This window comes from Xiphophorus couchianus, chromosome 7, assembly GCF_001444195.1.
Source record: "Xiphophorus couchianus chromosome 7, X_couchianus-1.0, whole genome shotgun sequence".
Taxonomy (NCBI): domain Eukaryota; kingdom Metazoa; phylum Chordata; class Actinopteri; order Cyprinodontiformes; family Poeciliidae; genus Xiphophorus; species Xiphophorus couchianus.
Window position 1 is genome coordinate 20,744,135 of NC_040234.1, and position 21,282 is coordinate 20,765,416.

Here is a 21,282-nt window from a genome sequence, read left to right on the forward strand (position 1 = left end):
CACTAAGTGCAGAATGTTTGGAGGTCATTTCAGCTGAGTATACTTATTGACAGTTTTAAAAGGTTTTTTTTCATCTCTCCATCTTTGTATAGTGGTAAAAAAATAAATAAAATAAAATAATAAAAAAAACTGCTGATGTGATTTCATGTTTGTCTTTTATAGGTATTATATGTTGGACAACAAACCCAGGAACGCTTATGGGATGGTTTGCCATTCCTGCCAAAATGCCCCGAGCAACACAAAAGAATGTAAGATTTACAATTCTTTGCATTATGTTCTCAATTTATTTTTTGTCGTTTAAATTCTCTTGCTGCCATTGTCTTCCGGTTGAAATTTTCTAGTTTAATGCTTCTGGCTGGAATTTTCTAGTTTAATGTTGCATTCAAGCTGTCGCATTACAATATTACAATATTACAAAATACAAATTTGGCTTCCTCTCCTTTAGAAGCTACTCAGTGTGAAGCTTTTCTGCCACATGGAATAGAAATAAAACAGGACAGGTTAGGTGGAAGCAGCTGCTGAGACGCTTGACTAAGTTTTGGGAAACAGAAACAGCCGGAGGTTGCAGGTTGTGCTGAGTTTTTCCAGACACTGGAGTCACTCTACCATGTGGGCAAGTTTGGCTTGCAGTAACAAGCGTGTACACACCACTTCGCCGCTGGTGCTGCTGTTTTTCTAGTTCCTCTTGAGTATTTGACAGCTCATCGATAACATCACTGTCTCACTAATCATCCTGCATACCTCCACACTAACTGCACATGAATCTGGGTGTATCCAGATCCATGTGCTGGGCAAATCCAGCTCAATTGTTCTTACAGGTTTTTAAAGAGTTGCACAAACTTGCTAAAGCTTCTAAAATGCATACTAATGTAATTGTCTTGATTTGTGGACACATTTCGTATTTCCAGTCCCATGTCATGACATTGGTGTACTCATAAAAATGCTTATTAATTCACTACAGTTTGACAACCCCTAATGCAGGGCATGTTGTATGTATAAACCTTTTAAAATTATATTTAATTATAATATAATGTTCTACATAAAACATACTTCAAACTTGGAAATAATGTGGCAGAAAAAAAATTCCCAAACACTTTAAAGAATTTTATTTGTAAAATATTTAGCAATGCAGACGTGATTTTCCTTTCATGCCATAATTATGTTAATCTAGTTTTTCAAATAAATTCATGGGAAAATACAATTAAATTTGTGTGAAATGACAAAAGAAATAAAACAAATTTGAGGGGTTGCCTTGTTTCTCTGTGTTCTCTGTTGTTGCCCAGAGTTTTACTTAAATCCATTTGCCAAATTGAGCAAATTACGTTTTCTCACTCTCATTTTTTTCTGATTGTTTTGGCAACAATATTTATGGACTTGTAGCTGCTCAAAATCCCCTTGCTGTGTAATTAAAGAATCCAGAAACAAACTTTATTGTTTTTCCGTCATATTAAATGTGTGTTTCGAAAGAAGAAAACCCCAAAAAGTGGTCTGGGCCTGCAGAGAAGGAAGAATAATCAGCTACACAACAGCATTAGTACATAAGGTCTATACATAATATTTTAATTGCATGCCATCTCCACAGCTTACTGTTGAGTTTACATGGCAGGTGAAACACAATTATTACTTGTTTATTTGAATAAATATTATAATTATTAATTAATCTTAAACGTTCTTGTTAAAGTCAAGAGAAGACTACCTGTTTACTTCCACACTGAAATCCTCTTAACAAGAAAGCCAAGGTTGATTCCCCTAAAAAGCAACACAAAATTGTCTGAGATCTGAGTTTTATTTGCTTTGGGTGATGGCAGGCTGACACTTGCCATGTAATCTGTAAATTACCCTGGCTCCTGCCTAGTGGTGCTTGTGTGATAATTAAAATTTTGGCGGGTATGAGAAAGGCGGATGATTAGCATGTTTTTACTTGCCTTGATGCTACTCTTTGGCAGGTTGTGATAAAAAGCTGTAGGCCTTCTAATTTTCTACTTTCTCCCTGTATTTTCTATGGCCTTCAACATACAAATTTGTAGCTGAATACACACAGGCAATGCACCATCAATACTCAATATAATCTTATTCTACAAAGTCAACTCTTGCTTTCTACTATCAAGAAGAGAAATCTCATATTTTCTGAAAAAGCATACATAGTCATTTATTGTAATGTTTCTATTCGAATTGTGTTTGTGCTTGTAGCTCATAAAAGTTAAATATTTTTATGCCTGATCATCTGTAATACAATGGCAGCCACGAAGAAGTCAAGAATACTCCAGAAAATGTTGACATTATGTTTTAAATGCCAATTTAGATCGTCAGCATAAAACAATATGTCCAACTAAGACAAAATAATAATAGCGCAGTCTAATGCTTAAGCTTGAGTTTATAAAATCAAGGTTTATGGAGGATTTTTCCAGTGACGAGTAGGAAGGCAGGAGAAATGCTATCTGCAAGCACCAGCTTGGGGGCCTGACAAGCTGGCATCCTAGTGGTGTATTATAAAGCCACTCTATAACAATGCCAGTAATGACTGCATGTAAAAAAAAAATAAAATAAAATAAAAGAAGATAAAATAAAAAAATATTTGAAATAGTAAAATACTTGCACCATTCAGATAGATTTCTGCTCCTGTTCTGACCAACCTTGTCACTCTTGACCACTGGCACCAGCTCACCCATTTCTTCAATCATCTTGTGTCACCAGAACACGTCATATTTCAGGGTCGCACAGTGATTGTGCACATAATGAGTTTGTGTTTTACTTGTGAAGATAAAAATACAATACATTAATGCAGTACTTCTCAAATAGTGAGGCGACGAAGTAAAATACCCTCCGGCCACTAAGTGGCAGCAGTGTTCAAACTAATCAACATGCTGCCTGTTAAAGCCAATAGAAGTAGCTGCACAGCTGCTTCGTAAACGGAGCTTGAGAAAAAACCCAAACAAAACAAACAAAAAAACAGATGTTTTGAAATATATCTACCGTCATAGAGGAGAGATGGAGAAGTTTGACAGTGAAAAGAGAAACGGCAGCAGAGCAAGTATGACGGAGTTTTATGTCCACGCTAAGAGATTTTTATTTTTAAATACAAGAATAATACTACTAAAACCCAGTCGTATTAGTAGAGTAATGTAAATATTGACAGAGTAAACACGCAATATTGCAGGTAGAAAGTCGTTATATTAAAAAGGTTCGATAGAGTAGTAACGTGACCTGCGCAGCATGTCTGGTTCTTTCTATTAAATAAAAAGTTGTTTAAGTAATCTTGATTAAATGTTAGTGATTCACTCAATAAACTGTTTTTGGAAATTATTTTGAGGCTTGGCACAATAAAACAGAAGTTTTGTTTATGTCATACAATGCCGGAGCCAATGTTTTGTACGATAAGTTATTCAATATGAACAGATGTGTGAACAAATATGTGTGTTAGATGGAAAAGAAGTTTGCAGTTGGAGTAAAATGTTCTTCTTATAATATGGCTTATAAAAAATATGCTTTAAAGCTAATCGGTTTAGCTTTGGCATAAACCGATTAGCTAAGATAAATAAGATAAAAAGCATGATAAAATTAAGCATTCCAAAAATGATAATCGTTATCATGTTTGGATAAAGTTGCTTCATTTATCTGTATGATCACTTGGTATATTATATTTGTAGGAATGTGTGGCCACCAGAAGGTGAATACACATTCATTCAACATATTCATTTTGAAAAAAAAAAAATGTTTAGAGACGGGCTTCACGATGGGGTAGTGATGTAACTTTTGTATATGAAAGTGTCTTATTTGTTTGAAGATTGTGATTTGTTTTACATTTAATGTTGTTTTGGTATTCTTGCTCCAAATTTTTAGCTCTACATTTGAGTGCTACTTAGTTTCTTTCAGGTTGTTTTGATTGGCAGACCTGTATTGACTGGCAGATTTAGCATTGTGCAGTTCTTTTTCAGCCTGAGAGAACATGATTAAGAGATTTAACCACAAAGTCCTAACAGAATTTCAGTTCAGACTCATGTCCTCATTCAATAAAGTGTAAACACATACCCCAAGTTGATGCCTTCAACCACAGGGCGCTGGTGTATACATTTGTATGTGCATACGCGGTAACACGAAGCCCTGAAAGTATGGGAAGTGGTGAGGCACATGCCAAGGAGGCCAACAGTATATCAACGTGGTGAAATGAAAGACTTATTAAAAGGCGTGATTTATAAGCTGCTGGGAGTTTACAGCTCTATTAGGAAAGAGGCAGGAGCTGAGCTGATGAAAACTCCAGAAGGGCAACAATAAGGGAGGACTGGGAGCAATATATTGACAGATGGAGTAGTGAGGTCTGCATTCTATCCACACTGCCCAATAAAAAAGTTTGTGTTCTGCGATGGGAGAATGTATCACAATGAAAAATCAACTTTTAACTGCTGCCAATGCCAATAATTTGCTTCTGTGAAGTGTTATTGGTTGTGAAATAATGTCAGGCAGCGGTATTTAGAGAAAAAAAAAAAGTCAATTAAATGCAATGCCAAAGCTAACATACCATCGTTAGGGAATTCTGGCATGTGAACTCGGGAACATTGTGGGTTAAATATCTTTCTTATATTAATGTCACTGTCAGATCTATTGCATGTGTCTGTAAAAACAGCATGTTTTCAACTAAATTGGTTTAAGTAAAGAATTATAAGCCAGAGCCTATTGATAAAACAGAATCTCAAGAGCAAGCAAATATTTTGTTCTTACTTTTCTAGAACTTGTAGCTGAACATATTAATATCTTCATGTCATGTAATCTTGAAAATGCATTTAAAACAAAGGTTGGGACTTCTTCTCTTAGCTACTTTTTTATCACCTTTGTTCTTGTTGTGGCAGTCATTCATTTTGTTCTAGTGGTTAATATTTTTGAGTTTACTTGTTGATCTAACTTTATCATTATTACTTGTCAAAACCTTGCAGCATCAGTCAGTGTTTACTAAACCCATATGCCCAAAGGGTATGCTTTGCAATCATTGGAACCCCTGGTAAAGTTGTGCGAGAAGATTAGCAGCATGTTGCATAAGCAAATCAGGGTTATTAAAATAGCAGAAAAAATATTAATCTGAATCTGGGAGAAATTACATTGTAACAGATGTAATTAGTTAGGATTACTAGGTGTTTAATATGTAAATTCTGAGAAATTAAGGTTGTCCAGTAAGATTCAATATTGGAAGCAATCCTAATATTGGATTAGGGAGTTACATATAACTCCCTAATCCTACTTTAGAATGAACAACATTGGAAAACAAATTCTGCTTATAAACACAACCTGAAAATATATTGGTGAACAGGACAGCAAGGCTTTAAGCTCATGATAGCATCAACAAATGCTGTGGTGACTGAACCAATTGGCAGAGATTCAGGAACATTCAGGAATGATTTTGAACACACTACACACAGACGTACCTACAATCTAGATAAAACTACCACAACAGACGAGGTTAATATAGTTTAATCTTTCTATTGAAAATTGTATGACAAGAGAAAGTTTATGCTGAGGTATGTAGTATAATCAGCGTGGTAGAACAAACGATAAAGAAGCAGAGTAAAGTCAGCAAGATAAAAGTTCTTTGAAACTTTCTTTATGTAGGATTTAAAAGTGCAGCAAATGAGATCAGTGTTTGTAAATTTCATTTCCAATTCTGACTGCAGTTTATATACACCATTATGAACATATTTTGTTAATGTCGTTCCAAACAGGCTTCATAAATGCCAGCTGTTAGTACTGAAACATTGTGTATTGTGTCTCAATGCAGTTGCAAATGTTCGTAAACACAGCTGCAAATTGAAGGCATAACTTGAAGGTGGGTGTGCTCTGACCCATGATTTCTGGCCACCAAGAGGCCCGAGGCCGTCTTCCCACATCCTTCTCTCAGTTCACATTCTTCATGATCACTGATCTGGCCATGAAGACATTTCTGCCACTAATGCATTTGTTTGATTGTCAGTAAAATTATACACAATCTTCCAAAGTGCATTGTAGAGAAAGGGGGATTAAGGTCAAAGAGGAACTTATAGAAATAGAGAATTACCCTAGGATTTGACTGCAGGGAATTTTCTTTTATTTTCACAAATACACAATTATTTTCTTTAAAAGAAAGTAATCTTTACTGAAGCTTTGATTATAACATGAAGGGATTTTGTTAATGGATAGCTTTAATATAGTGTTTTCCATTGCAAATGTAGTAGCAATTAAAGCATGTGAAATTAGACAGTCGCTTTGGCTCTTCCCCTTTCTTCCATACATATAAATGCAGGTATATAATAATAGAAAGCTTGCCTGAGGTAGTCTTACTCCAAAAGATTGGGTATACGGTACTTTAGTGCCACAAATGTCTTGAGATAATCCTTATGTCAACAATGTTCCTTTGAAGTTTATATCTTTGCTTTAGGCACATAACAGTCACTGTAGTTATATTTTAAAATCTACCTGCATTCAACGGTTGGTAGCATAAGAAGAGTCTGCAGCTCTTTGTTCACTACAAAGTTGCTAAACACTGGAATGGGGTTCACATTACTGCAGATGAGTTCACACACCGTCAGTCACAAGGAAGACACCAAGAGACTGGAACTCCTCCATTTGAGACAGAAACTGGCCCTGCGCTTAGAAAGTGCAATACAGCTTTCCCATATCCAGGTTGAGTTACAATCGGCTACAAGCTACTGTACTGCACGCTAAAGGTGATGCCTTGAAGAGGCCAAAGGAACCACATCAACTTCAAATATCAAGTTATAACCTGAGGTTAATAAAACAGACACCCTCCTCTTCACGACTATACAAAAAGATCCTGTCCCTGAAAACAGAATCAGTGACAGGGTGCAGGGCCACCAGAGTCCAATCCACACTGGGTAACCAGTTCAACTTTGTAATGAGAGTTGCACTATCAAATCAATCCAGGCATCCCATTTCCACACAGCAGCCCAACAAAGTGCTTAGAAGAAAAAAAAAAAGCCTAATTTTCAACACCCTAGTGTATATTTTCTAGGAGAAGCTATGAAGTGTTGGAACCACTCTACTGTCCCCTTTCTAACAAATTGGGATCACTGTTATCCATTACACAAGTGTAGTCCAGGTCTTCTAGGCAGCCAAATGGCTCCTGAAACATTTCAAATGATTCATAAACGGTCAAATACCAGGGAATGTAACATGAAGGCGTGTGCACATGTGTTTTACAGGCATGCAAATCAGCAAACCCAAAGAAAAACCACCAATTAACCCTGGGAGCACTACAGTCTTCCCTCACAGAATTAAAGGTATGCACAAGCTCACTTTGACAAAATCTTTCTCCATTTGCTTGTTTTCCGATCAGTTTGTTTTTATTATTTCATTTCATTTATATGTATTTTGCATTGCTCCCTTCTTCATGACTACCTTCTTTAGAATCACCTGGACAGGGTCATTTAGCCACAGCGCTTATTATCGCCATGTCAACCATTTTCATCATGGCTATTGCCATTGTTCTCATCATCATGTTTTATATCTTGAAGGCCAAGCCGGGTGGCCATGGTGAGTTAAGCGCAAAAACAGATTTGCACAGTTTAACATCTAAGGCTTTTGTGTTTTATGCCGTTCTCTCTCTTTCTTTCTCCCTCTCGCTCTCTGTGTATGCAGCATGTTGTTCTGGCCAGGTTGTGAAAGCTGTGGAGGCTCAAACCATCAAACAAGATGACAAGAAAGATGTCCCTGGTGAGACATGCTACACAAACATCCCCATGAATGAATGGCAGACTGTTTTTTACTCTTATTGTTTTTCTTTTGCCTTGATCGGAAGTATTCAGTTGTAAAACAAAAAAAAAAAAGCTTGTCTACATGAAAACTTCTATTGTCGTTATAAACCTCATCCTGGCTTTTATTATCCTTTGTCATACTTACATGAAAAAAGAGTAATCCTATTACATACAAGTGTTCATGATTTAAACCTTTTCCACATTTTTGCAAACATAACCAATTTTGTACTCATTACAGCATCATTAAATCTGACTTGATCTGCTTTGATATGTTTTCTAAAAGTACCTTTCATTGATTTGACTGACACAATCTTCATTTGGATTTGATCTTTCATTGTTTTTAATATGATCACATGTTAATTTGGCGTTGTTCACTCATGTAGGTGTCTTCACTGATTACATTTTATAAGTTTAACCTTTATTAGTCCATTTAGTGCATATAGAGAAAGTCTATTATTTTCATATATTAGAAAAAATCTAAAGGCTGTTCATTTGGCATTCATAAACTCTCCCCAATAATACAGAAGATTCTTAAAGATGTGCTGAGATGATACTGGTGACAAAAAAGACAATGCAATCTGATGCATTGACCACAGCAATGCATCAGATTGCAACTGAAATATTTAATATTATTCTCTTTACATGTCCTACCATAGCCAACCAAAGCATAAACACTAAGTTAATACTTACAGCTAAAAGTCTAGTAGGGGACCACTAGAAGAACCTGTCCTCTCACAGCTTTAAAAAAAGCTGTAATTTATAACAATTGATCTGACTTTTAAGTTAAGTTTGGAGGCTGTTTGAATTTAAAATTATGTTAACTAACATTGAAAACTGTAAAATTTTACAGTTTGTTCAATTTTAGACAAATTCAAATGTCTAAAAGTCTAAATGCAAAAAATAATTAAAATTCAATTCAGTTTAACTTTAAAAGAATATAAAAAATTAAATAAATTATTTTTTTTAGAATCTAAAAGATCTTAATCCTTTGTGCAGCTATAATATATTCATGTATTTTTGTCATTTTACAGCTAGTGTGTTTTGCCCATATGAATATGTTATATCTTACTTCAAATCAGATAAAATTTTATTTGTATAGCACATTTCAGCAGCAAGGCATTTCAAAATTGTGAGTATCAAAATTATTTTGTGAGGTTTGATAGTTATGGTACAGGAGAAAAAAGTCAGGTTTGTGGTTATGCTGCAATAATAATTCAGACTTCAGCTTGAACACTAGTAGAGTAATTTTGTGTCCATCAATATTTTGTAAAATGAAAATAAAAGGAAAGGGATATTTACCCAATTAAGAAAAAAGAAAAAAAAAACTCAGTTCATCTTTTAATATTAAATAACTGGTTGACAAGTGAAAAATCCCCATTTGTGGATAAGAGAAGAAAAAAAGACAAGCGACAAATTTGGCTTTGATTTCTGGAAAGACCACCCATGAATTCTTTTCCTTTTAATTTTGATGTCAAGGGATAACAAAAGAGAATAATGACATAATAAAGATTATATTTCTTTTTCAAACTTACTACCCATTGCATTTATTGAAAACCAACAGATCACATACATCAGAAACAATTTTTGTAGTTTAAAATGCTGCACCTTCAAAATAAGAAAAACTGATGTGATTTTAACTGCGACTAAAGTCAATTGAATTTAAAGTATAGAAACAAGCAGAAGCAAGACAAATTGTAATTAATATAAATCTGTTTACAAACTAATAGCTGTCTTCTTTCAATGAAACATTTAAAAGGTTTTACTGAGATGATGTATTTATGAATAATTTAGTATCTGTAAACATATCAACAAAGGCCTCAGTGTTAAGCAGCTCTATTTTCTAGCACCTTTGAGATTGGCAGTAGTGCTGTTGCTAAATTAGTAAAAGGAGAATCTAAACTGAGAATCTTGCTTCAATACAAAGAGATACTTAACTGTAAGTTTGGGTTTTACACTATTACTGAGTTAATGCTGTTATATCAGCCTCATTGGTATCTGCTGGACAGTAAGCCTGTTTCATCATTGTAAGTTAATGTCTAATCAAATCATTCAGGTAGAATTCAACAGCAAAATAAAGCATTATTGAACACTACATTTACTAGCTAAAATGCTTGAATGATGTTTAAAATCATTTTAATGGCTAAAGTTAAATAGCCTCCAAAATTTATTTTCATTGTGTTTTTATTGGTATTTTCTCTCACAATGTTTGCAAATGCCTGTGTGTGTGTGCTCCATCCTGACAGACATGATGAGTGTATCGTGATGGAATGTGAAGTTTCCAAAGCTAAAGCCATATGTTGCTTTAGGCGCCATTTCTCCTCACAATGATGCTCTGTTCAATTTCACTCGCAGACTGACTGACTAACCACTTACATGTGGTGTGAAGGAAAACACATACACACACACATGCTAATTAATGTAGCTACAAATTTAATATAACTCAAAAATGGAAGAGAAAAAGTAACACAATGTTGTGGTTCGTTTCTTAGGTTTGATATTGATGGCTAGATGTTTGTATTATTTCCAAGCATTGCTCTAAATAGCTTTCTTGGGGTGTGCGTGGGTGTGTGTGTTTGTGAATCCACTTTGGTGTGTGTATGTGGGAGCATAGCCCATTGCTGGGAGCTCTACCGGAGCTAGCTGTCACTCATGTAGACACTGACATAATCAGGCTTTGAGATGAAAGACACAGACGCTTTTACTCAAACTACACACACACGCAAACACACGCCTACCCTTTACTTCTTCTCATATCCATTCATTGAACTGTCTGCCCCTATCAGTAGCCATTATGTCAGTGTAATTTATCATAATACTCACCTTAATCGTTTTATACATTGACCCTGCTGATGTTATTTGGTGTAAAAATGGTTTAGCCTGAGGAATAAATTCTTTTTCATCTTTGAACTCACCCTAATAATTAGTTGAAGTTTAATATGATGGGTGTGTTTCATTCAAAATAGTCTTTTTGTTCATGTCTTTCTATTTTGAATTTAAAGGTTCTTTTGTTGCTTTTTCTGCTCACAGATAATGTGGTGATTTTCTCTGAGAAAGATGAGTATGACAAATTGAAAGCAGCCCCTCAGAAGACAGTGAAAAGGTGAGGAAAATGTCCAATGCTCTACCATGCAGAAATTATGTATCAGTGTTCATGTGAAATAAAAAATTTAAATCTACCAAATTAATTAAGCTTTTAAGATCTTATTGGGTCAAACACACATTCGGATATAATTATACTGTTGAAACCACATACTTTGATACTGTGTATGAAAAGATAACCATTTCTTGTTACTGTCTTGACATTGAAAATCCTTTGTTTTACGTCAGCTGTTAACTAAAATTATTTATATTTTCTCAATGTCAGAATAATGAAAGAGAGAAAATTATTTATACTTTCTTGATGGATATATACAGTATTTCATTGGGATTGGGCAGAATTTTAAACTGCCTGGCTTTGGTCAAATGCTTCTTGTCTCCTTCCACAAACTTCTCACAATAATTTCCTTGAATTTTGGCCCATTCCTTCCTGACACTGAAGGAATGCCTTGCTTGAACTGGTGTAAGCAAGGCTAGTTTGTAGTAAGCCTTGTTCAACACAGTTCTTGATCTAACTGAGATTAGGCAACAAGCTTTAATTTCCTATTTGATGTCTTCAGATGCTGCGTAATTTCACCTAATCTATTAAGTGCACCAGTCTTTTGTTCAGCAAAACATAAACCAACATGACAACCCCATACTTCTCAGCCTTTAAGTGTAACTTTACCCCTTACTTCCAAACACCCTTATTTTAATTAATCAAAAGATTATTTATCCAAAAATGGTCTGTTTTGCTGAGTGCATTAAGTATTTTTGGAATAACCGATTCTTTCTTTCTGAGTGAGACAAACAAACAAAAAAAAATCACATTCCCTCTGAAAGAACGTCCCATGTAGTTTGGTGCAAATCTATCCAGACAAAAGCTTTGACTGGTGTACTGCTGTATAGATGGGAAAGACAAACTATACTCTTTTTCCTTTACTCGTCTGTCATCATTTGTGATAATAAGTTACTTTGTAACAATTGATTGCTTTTTTTGCTGTGATATATAGAAGAACTATAAACTTTTCTTCCAGTAGCATGTCAACCATCAATCATGCTACAAATTCTATAGATTTACAAAGTTTTCTATTCTGATTTTAAAAGTTCTTACATTTTAAAATACAAGTTATATCAAATTAAATCTAAATGTATTTTATGATCCTGCACATGCTAAATTAATGAGTATATCTGGATACACAGACTCAGCACAACTTAATTTATCCCAATCTGCCCATAATTAAACTGCCACAAAACCAGCCTTTGCAGTAGTTATGTTGTTGCCCTGTGGGCATTTCTTCTTGTGTCTGCGAGTATGTACAGTATGTGTAAAATAATATCACCTGAGTCTTTTAAATTAAGGAATAAAGCAGACAGCCCAATTATGTGGCTTTAGTGTAGGGTATGAGGTAAGGCAGCACATTTGAGCCCTGAAGCATAAGAAATGCTGAGAAAAGGCGTTAGTTGTCACGGTGCACAGTGGTATTTATTCCAGTCTTCACATAAAACCACCATCAGGGGAAAGAATGTCTTCCCAGACAACAAAAGAGTGAAGGTTTTCTCTCCTTCCTCTCTGCATACCCCTTAAACCTCATGAGAGGACAGTCATGCTTTATCAGCACTGGTGAGTGCATAGAGAAGTGTTGAAACGTGAAGACTTTTTACGTCTTTATACCAATCTGTTTAATTACTCAAATTCTTTTTGTATGTATGCTTTAATTTGTAGTCTTTTAATATTAATGGAAGAACAGCAAATTAAAGAAGAGATTATACACACAGATACTCTACATACATGCACATGGAACACACACACACACATTTTTGCATCAACAGCAGTCAACAACGCATTGAAGCTGGATGCAAGAGGATGTGCTAACTCACTACATTAGTTGCCAGAAAGAGTGTTAGGTATCTGGGAAACAATGGCATCTTGTGTGTAGGTGTGCATTTGAGAAGAAAGAGCATAGGACATGGATACAATAGCATTCAGTGTGCATCTCTGTCAACAAGGTGCTTTTACAAGAAAATCCAGAGGAGATGGACAGAGAGAGGATTGTTGATAAAATTATAATATATGGGATTGTGTTGTAAAAGGCAGCGTTGTTTCAGGAACTGCTTAAAAACATCAGGAGATGTGGAAACAAGATAGCATCTTCCTGTGATTTACAGACATGTCGTAAAGGTTAGAGATGCACCGATACCCAGGCTGATTTCTGATTGTTCGATTTTATAAAGCTCATGCTTGCTAGTATTGATTCCAGTTAATTGTAACAACTATAAATAATATAAACAACTACAAAGAATAAGGCACCAGGCTTCAATCACTATAAAAGCACTGACGTGCTTTTCTTGTGACATTATTTTCAAGAAGAGTAATAGTCTGATTTATTATTAACTTGATTTCATAGTTAAAGTTAAAGTCAATACTAACAACTAGGTTATTTACATTAACTGCGGTCTCTAGCTCAATGATATTTAGCTTAGTTTAAATTTCTAATTTGGATTTTTTAAGATCAAAAACAATGATTTTGCCATATTTAGCCTTGATTTGGTACCAGTTCTGACCCGTCTACCCACGGAGGTTTGTGCAATACTGACTCAGTAACTATAGTGAACTATGGTTCATACTAACACACAAGTATAACATTGTATGTCATGAGCATGGATATAAGGAGATGTTGTATAATCTGAGCTGGTCGGATCATAAAGATGCTGAATAAAAGCAGCATTTAGTATGGAGCCTTGTTTGTTGTGATTTTCTACCACCACTTGACACATAGTAGTTCCAATCAAGTTAAGTCAAGTCAAGTTGACTTGTACAGCACATTTCAGCAACAAGGCAGTTCAAAGTATTTTACATCATAAAAACACAAAAAAATACAGTCATAGTCAACAATTGAAACATTACATTAATAAAAGCCTTTCAGTCTATGAAATGAGATATGAAAATGTTTAAAACAGCAACCAGTAAGACAGATAAGATCGACTCTGGTCCACTAAATGTTTTCTTTACTTTTGTACGCCTTTTCTCTAAAAATATCAAAGTTCACAAAATCAGTGGACTCAAAACATGTTTTGTTTGTTGTTAATAAAGATTCACTCAAAATAAATAGCAGCTGGAATAAAATGCAATATCCGAGAGAAAAAAAATTATTTATTGTCAACAGATGGTAAATCATTTATTCATTTAGTATGACTGAAAGACCCCAATCGGCAGCCTTTCTGTCATGATCAGTCATTGTTTGTATTAGCATAGATGATATCATACCTTGTGTAACAGTGCAGTCATTGTTACACAGCTTTGTAGTCAAACAGATTTTCAAACAGAGATAAAATGATAAATTATTTTAATCTGTCTTTAGCAACTTATAGTAGCAACATACTAGCTCAATTAGACTAATTGTCAGAGTTAGTATTAACAACTGTAAACAACTGTTTCTGTTTTAAAGGGTTGACAGAAATGGCAAAATTCATAAAAACTTCCTCAACTTCCTTCACTTTTTGTTGGTAACATGTCAAATGTTTGCTTATATATAAATATAGATCTGTATATATATATATAGCTGAAATATTCATAAATATAAGTATATCATGTGTTATTTTGTTTGTATATGCAGTGAAAATGATGCATCATCTGAGAATGAGCAGTTGTTGAGCCGCAGCATCGACAGTGATGAGGAGCCGTCATCTGACAAGCAGGGATCTGTCGAGAGCGCGTCCCCCAACCCCAACTTGTGCCTCGTGGACCTGGGCAACAAACCTGACCTCTCTCTGCTCTCTTTGGGACTCCTGGACCGCGTCCGCACATCCAATGGTACCCCCATAGTTGCAGCCAGCCACACCATTAACATCCAGAGTCCCAACCACATCAACAGTGTCAACCACATTGCCTCCACCAACCACATCAGCAGCATGAACGGGATCAACAACAATAAAACCCCAGGGGTAGGAAGACAGAGCTTTTTAAGGACTGTACTGAAGTCAGAATATGATTATGAACAGACTTATAACTTACGATCCTTTTATAATCTCATAAAGATGTTTTTTTTTTCTTCAATACCACACAGATGCTACAGAGTCGAAGGAAAAAGATACTAGAGCTGTATGCTAGAACCTGCAATGTTACCGAGGGTAAGTCAATCAGAGGAGAAACTTTCTACCAAGCCTTGTAATTGATGTTTTCATTGTTTTACAAGAATGAACGATGCATCATCTGAGAAGGATGACCGCTTTGGTGTTTTTTCTCTTATTTTGTCAGGTTACAATTACAAATTGTAATGTTATTTATTGAGATTTTATGGACCAACACAAAGTTTTGCATAATGAAACTCTCAAGTGTGATGTGCCTTTGATTCTGTAGGACCGCCTTTGGTTAAAAACAAAGCTGTCTTTTAAAGAGGCAGTGTTATGTAAAATTGACCTTTTTTAGGGGAGATATCCTTGAATCTCCTCTTTGGAGCTGCGGTTTCCACGCCTCACAGAGCAGTCTTCCCTCGCGACTCTCCCACTCAGCTCCTTCAGCAGTTAAACACCTGGTGGAGCTACACATCTGCTGAGCTCATTATACAAGCTGCTTGTCAATTAAATGAAATGCTATTTAAAGGGACAGAGTTCCATTTTTTCAAGTTGTTAAATTACAAAACCACATTTCTTTAAAGTCATTTTATGATAACTGAAGTTGACATAGTTACTAGATTGTGTTATAAAATACCACTTTGTACCTGAAAAATACATAATGCTGCCCCTTTAAAGTCTTTTGGGGGGACAGTGTATGGGGTAACGTGGTTGGCCCATATGCGGAAAGAATTAGCTGCAAGGTCATTGCTGCTTCTCTTCTATTCTTACTCTGCCTGACCTCTAGCCTTTGTGAGTAAAGGCTAAAAGTAAATGGTACCTGTTTAAAAATGTTACTCATCTCTGAGATATACAGTACAGACCAAAAGTTTGGACACACCTTCTAATTAAAATGGGCTTTCTTTATTTTCATGACTATTTATAAGGCAATAAATCCCACTTATTAACCTGACAGGACACACCTATGAAGTGAAAACCATTTCAGGTGACTACCTCTTGAAGCTCATCAAGAAAATGCAGAGTGTGTGCAAAGCAGTAATCACAGCAAAAGGTGATTTTTGCTGTGACTAGAAGAAAACTAGTTTCTTCTAGTTTGAAGAAACTAGAATATAAGGGGTATTTTCAGTTGTTTTACACTTTTTTGTTTAGTGCATATTTCCACATGTGTTATTCATAGTTTGATGCCTTCAGTGTGAATCTACAATGTCAATAGTCATGAAAATAAAGGAAACTCATTGAATTAAAAGGTGTGTCCAACCTTTTGGTCTGTACTGTATATATATACAGTATATACAGTATATATATATATTTGCCATTTTTGTAGAGTGTTTATAAGCAGCCATTTTCAAATATTGCTACAGATTTTCAAGGCATTAAGGTTTGGATCTTGACTTAGCAATTCTAATGCAATATCCAATGTACTAAAATACATTAAAGTGGTTTTAATGTGACTAACCACTTTTTTTTTTTTTACATTTGTTACTGTATAACATAATAATCAGACATTTTATTTTGATATCCATGTCTCCTCCTCAGGCCTAAGCCCTACAGAGCTTCCCTTCGACTGCCTGGAGAAGGCCAGCCGCATGCTGAGTTCCTCCTACAGCAGCGAGGCGGCTGTGGTGAAGACATGGAGGCATCTGGCAGAGAGTTTCGGCCTGAAGCGTGATGAGATCGGCGGCATGAGCGACGGCCTACAGCTCTTTGAAAGAGTGAGCACGGCCGGCTACAGCATCCCTGACCTCCTCACTCGGCTGGTGCAGATCGAGAGGCTGGACGCTGTAGAGTCACTGTGCGTGGATGTGCTGGGAACCAGCGAGGTGGTGGCAGTGGCTGGACGACAGAGTATCAACAGCTTTCACAGCCAGTTGGTGTGTCCGTCCCAGTGCACCTCTCCCTCCCAGCGTTGTGCCAGTGTCTGAATATTCAGGAGGTCTTTAAGTACACATTTATGTAGGGACAGCGTTTGCCCTGACAAGTAGGACATTACATACATGTGTACAAAATTACCCCAACACATGAAGAATGCCAGTGGGCATCTTGTCCACATTTCTTTATATTTTAAGAAGCTAAACTCCAAATACCAAAAAAAGATTGCTTTTCTATGTTTTTGCTGCAAAGTGTGAGAGGGGGAAAAAAGATGTTTGTTTAAAAAAAGTTGTTAAATCTTCAATTTCACTTTGGTTCTGCTCTGCAAGAATGTAATCATCTAATTTTCTTTCTGATTTTTAATCATCATGTTGTGTTCCACAAAATAATTGCATTGCATGATACCCAAATACCCAGAAATTGTTTGCGCTGGACGCAACTTGACATTTCCATTTTTAAAGTTAAGGAATGAAATGAATTTTTTATGCAGGTGCATCTCTCTAAATTAGCATATCAACAAGAAGTTCATTTATTTCAGTAAGTAAATTCAAATAAGTAAATACAGTGTAAACTTGTACACTGTATAAATTAATTAGAATCAAATAAATTTGTTCAAAGAATTAAATTCAGGAGGTTTTAATAAAGAATTATCAGTCTACTGAAAGTGTATCCATAGAGTATATGGTACTAGGTCGGGGCTCCTTTTGCTTGAATTTCTGATTCAATGCAGCAGAACAGTCTGTTTCTTTTGCAATGACTGATCATCAAATTTCAACTATGTCAAAGGATTTCTAGGGCTTTAAACCATAATCATCAAAATTAACAAAAACTTGAAATAAATCTATACAATATATCGGTTTTACTTTGTTAAAATGCATTCACTTTTTGATGATTTACAGGTTTGTTAAGATGTACCTACTGCTTTTGTCTTTACCTCCGGTTCTCCACCAGCCACTGATGTGTTTTTCTGAAGGTCTTTATTCATTAAAGGACATAATAGTAATAATAATGATATTTGGAACTGACCATAGGTGTCCTTTGCTAAAAGCTTTTGAATTTGTACACAGACCTTGTGCTTCATCTGGCAATTCATGTAGCTAGATTCTTTTGTCCCAGTTTGACCACAGCCTTAGTTCCAATTCATAACTGCTCCGTTGATCATACTGTCATCACACGAAGAGAGTAGCAAACATGACTTTCCTTCTTCCCATCACTGGGACCAGATGGAAATGCTAAAACATCACTCTGCTCAGCTTTTACTTGATAAATTTGCTTTGGGCATCTGTTGACGCCAAGGTGTCTGTTGCTGAATTTTACTTGCAACAAAAACAAAAAAAAGAAAAAGCAGAAACCACCAACAGTGTAATTAGATATTTTCAGCTTTAAGACCTTGCAAGGACTTTGGGATGATGTTTACGTTGAAACAATTGTGGATTTATCCACTGATTAACATACAATACGTCTGGTAAGTGTGGAGACGCTGATGACACGCAGATGTAGCGAATGGAAAAGTTCAACCGACCACCTCATAAAAAAGGAAAGAAAACCTCAAAACACACGGATACATTTTAGGTGGAGAGTTTAACGTTTAAGTGTCCTGGATGAACACAGCATTCTGCCTGGGACCACATGTCTACAATCCTAACACACATTCACACACTCTCCTACTACACCTACTTCCTCCACAGTGACCCTAGCTGTGACCCTCTCCCCCCCATTCTCCCTAACTGCCTGTTAGTCTACTTATAGCCCAATCTTGCGGTCTAGCATTGCCGCCATCCCTAATTATTTGGCGTGTGGCTCACCATGCCCCTAATAAGCTGATGTGTTGTGGTTTGCAGAGCGGGTGCAAAGTGCCTGTGACTTCCAGCACCTAATTAAGCATTTAGGGCCACTTAACTGTTTAACACCCAAGAGAGCAGCTATAAAATTCCTCCAAAGCAATGCCAGGACAGATCAGTGGCCTCACTGGCCCCAGGGTTGCTGCGTTCAGAGGTAGAGGTAGCGTTACATTTGTCTATGACTGTCTCCTCTCATTCGGCTTTAGTGTCTGGCCCAGTCATGCTCAGACAGGATTTTAGCTCCCCTCACCCCTATGGGACCAATAGACTAAACAAGAACAATATGCAATTGTGTGAATTCTGAGAAGCAGCTGAAGCTGGTTAGGTGTTGTATGCATGTTCCAGAAATTTCACTTCTGATAAGCATCAGACCAGACATTAGTGTTCATTTTAAAACTTACCAGCCCACCATTAAGGAAGCTGCCGATCATGAATACTAATTTATTCAGTAGTTTTGTGTCAAAAATCAAGCAAATGGTTCCAAAGTCCAGGCAGTGCCAGAAGTTGCTTTGATCTCAGTTTGTTGAAATGGAGGTGATCTTAATCTGATCCCTGATGTTGCCTGCATAATGCCCCTATTACTGCTCTGCACAGAGGTTTTCTTTTTCTGCATCTGTATCTTTCATTACAATCTGGGGCTGGACTCCCTGTACGTATTACTGCACATGGACATCAACTATATAGGTTTTTGTCTTTGATCTAAAGCTCCATTTGAAATATTTTGCTACATCAGGACAGCATTTTGGTTTTATCTCTTAATGTTTTGCACATATTTGTGAAAAACATTGCCTGCTAGAGCTTATTCTCATAAATTTTGCCTGACATATTTTATGCTGATATATTATACAGCAGCCATTCCTGAATATCTTACCTCAGTAGCACTTAAAGCATAGTACAATGTATAGAAACACACAAAATTGTCACAGAACCAAATTGTAACTGTGTATATATAAGTTATTATTGTATATAAGGTATACCTTATTAAAGATGTATGGTGGAATGTGTATTGTTTCAATTCAATTAATTTTTATTTATACTGCGCCATCAGTTGCTGCTCCCAGGAAGGACACAGAAACATTGAATCAGTGGTGCTTTCTCTGTGAAAGAAAAATGAAGAATACAGAGTTAAAGATAGCAAGCTGCGTTTAAGGTTGTTTTTCTAGAAGTGTTTGCTGTTTGTCCAGGAAAAAGAGCAAAACACAATGGTATTAAATCAGAAATATTTTCTATCTGAAAAAAAAAAAGAGTACAGAATACTATGTGTAATACAAAAATATGACACAGGGTTAATGGCAGGAAAAGCTCCAACAGTGAGTCTTTCAAGAACAAGACTAAACACAGAAAGTATAAGCCTAGTGTATATTGTTATGTAAAAGATGGAAGCAAATGTTAAATTAATGGATTTAAGTAAATATCTTCAGATAAAACAATGCATTGACAATTTCTATGTTATTGAAAATCAACAATATCTTTCTATGAGAAAGAGAAACATAGAACCCTGTTCACTTCAACAGGGAACACTTCAGTGTCTTTGTCCAGGAAAGAGACACAGCTAAACACAGAATCACTAGTTCATGATTACTTTTAGTTAAAGATTAAAAACAAAAAAGAATGCACAAAGAACTGTAATTAGATAAAGTTCATTATGAAACTACTGACAGTATATATTGCGACCTGTGTTAAAAAAGGATCCATTTATATCCTGTAGTTTTTGACTTTAACTGCACTTGATTTAAGGTGGTTAGTGAATTATTTTTGACATACAAATGTTTATATTCTAAGTACTCTTTTTCTTGACTTGGTTTGCTTGGCTTCTTGCTAACTTCACTGGCATGTCAGTAATTAACATCATATAAATCTAAAAAGCAAGTGATTGGATACGACCAAATAATAAATATGTTCATGCTGTAATTAAACAGCAGCACATGCATGGTTTAAGAGGGACAAGCCTTTATAGTATCTCCAGATGGTAAATTCAGTCTTTCATCACTGACATTTGTCCACCATTACTGCTGGCACAGATAGTACTAATGGTTAGATAATGTCTACTCAATCAGACATTTAATTAAAGGGTATTAAATGTGACATTTTAATCATTATAGTTTGCTAGATTGAAGATGACTTCATAGGAAAAATTTTACACAGTAAGATTAGAAGACTACAATTTATTTTGCTCATTATATTTTCCCGTCAAACACACTTTGATCTCATTCACTAACTTGCTACTACATGACATGAAACCAAACCACTTTTTTATGTCACTGCCTTACTTGTACAAAGATTCCATTACAGATAAAATGAAAAGTAGTTGTATGACCTACTGTTTCAATGTTAAGTAAAAGAGATAATTCTGCAGACTTTGTTCTGATTCTGGAAGAATCTTCCTAATTTTGTGAGGTATTCCTCTACACTCACTAATCATTTTACTAACGGCTCCTCCAGTGGCAGATGTCACCTTTGACAGACCCTAGTCATTCAGCTTTCACACTCCGCAGGGTGTGTACTATAATTGTGCCAGAATTTCCAAAGCATTAACTAAACAATGAAGTGTGTGAGCAGTGGCTGGGGATAATAAAGTTAGTTCAGAAAGCTCTTTGTGCTAAAGAAAACATTTGCCAATGCTGGGAGGCATCAAATCAGCATTGATGATCATCAAATTTCAAACACTAAAGATTGCCCACAAGAAA

The 21,282-nt window shown here is 35.8% G+C and overlaps 1 protein-coding gene across 2 annotated transcripts in view; it reads left to right on the forward strand.

Annotated features, from left to right (window-relative positions):
- Window positions 1-19,599, forward strand: part of edar (ectodysplasin A receptor) — a 53,864-nt gene extending 34,265 nt beyond the window's left edge. Inside the window, exons 5-12 of one of the 2 annotated variants that reach the window (XM_028024062.1) lie at window positions 163-248; window positions 7,185-7,262; window positions 7,390-7,515; window positions 7,621-7,695; window positions 10,764-10,836; window positions 14,429-14,756; window positions 14,879-14,942; window positions 16,422-19,599. In XM_028024062.1, coding sequence (XP_027879863.1) covers window positions 163-248; window positions 7,185-7,262; window positions 7,390-7,515; window positions 7,621-7,695; window positions 10,764-10,836; window positions 14,429-14,756; window positions 14,879-14,942; window positions 16,422-16,807 — 1,216 coding nt within the window. In that variant the 3' untranslated portion in view covers window positions 16,808-19,599. The remainder of the gene's footprint in view (window positions 1-162; window positions 249-7,184; window positions 7,263-7,389; window positions 7,516-7,620; window positions 7,696-10,763; window positions 10,837-14,428; window positions 14,757-14,878; window positions 14,943-16,421) is intronic. The other variant, XM_028024063.1, reaches the window with a different exon arrangement.
- The last annotated feature ends 1,683 nt before the right edge of the window (window positions 19,600-21,282 follow it).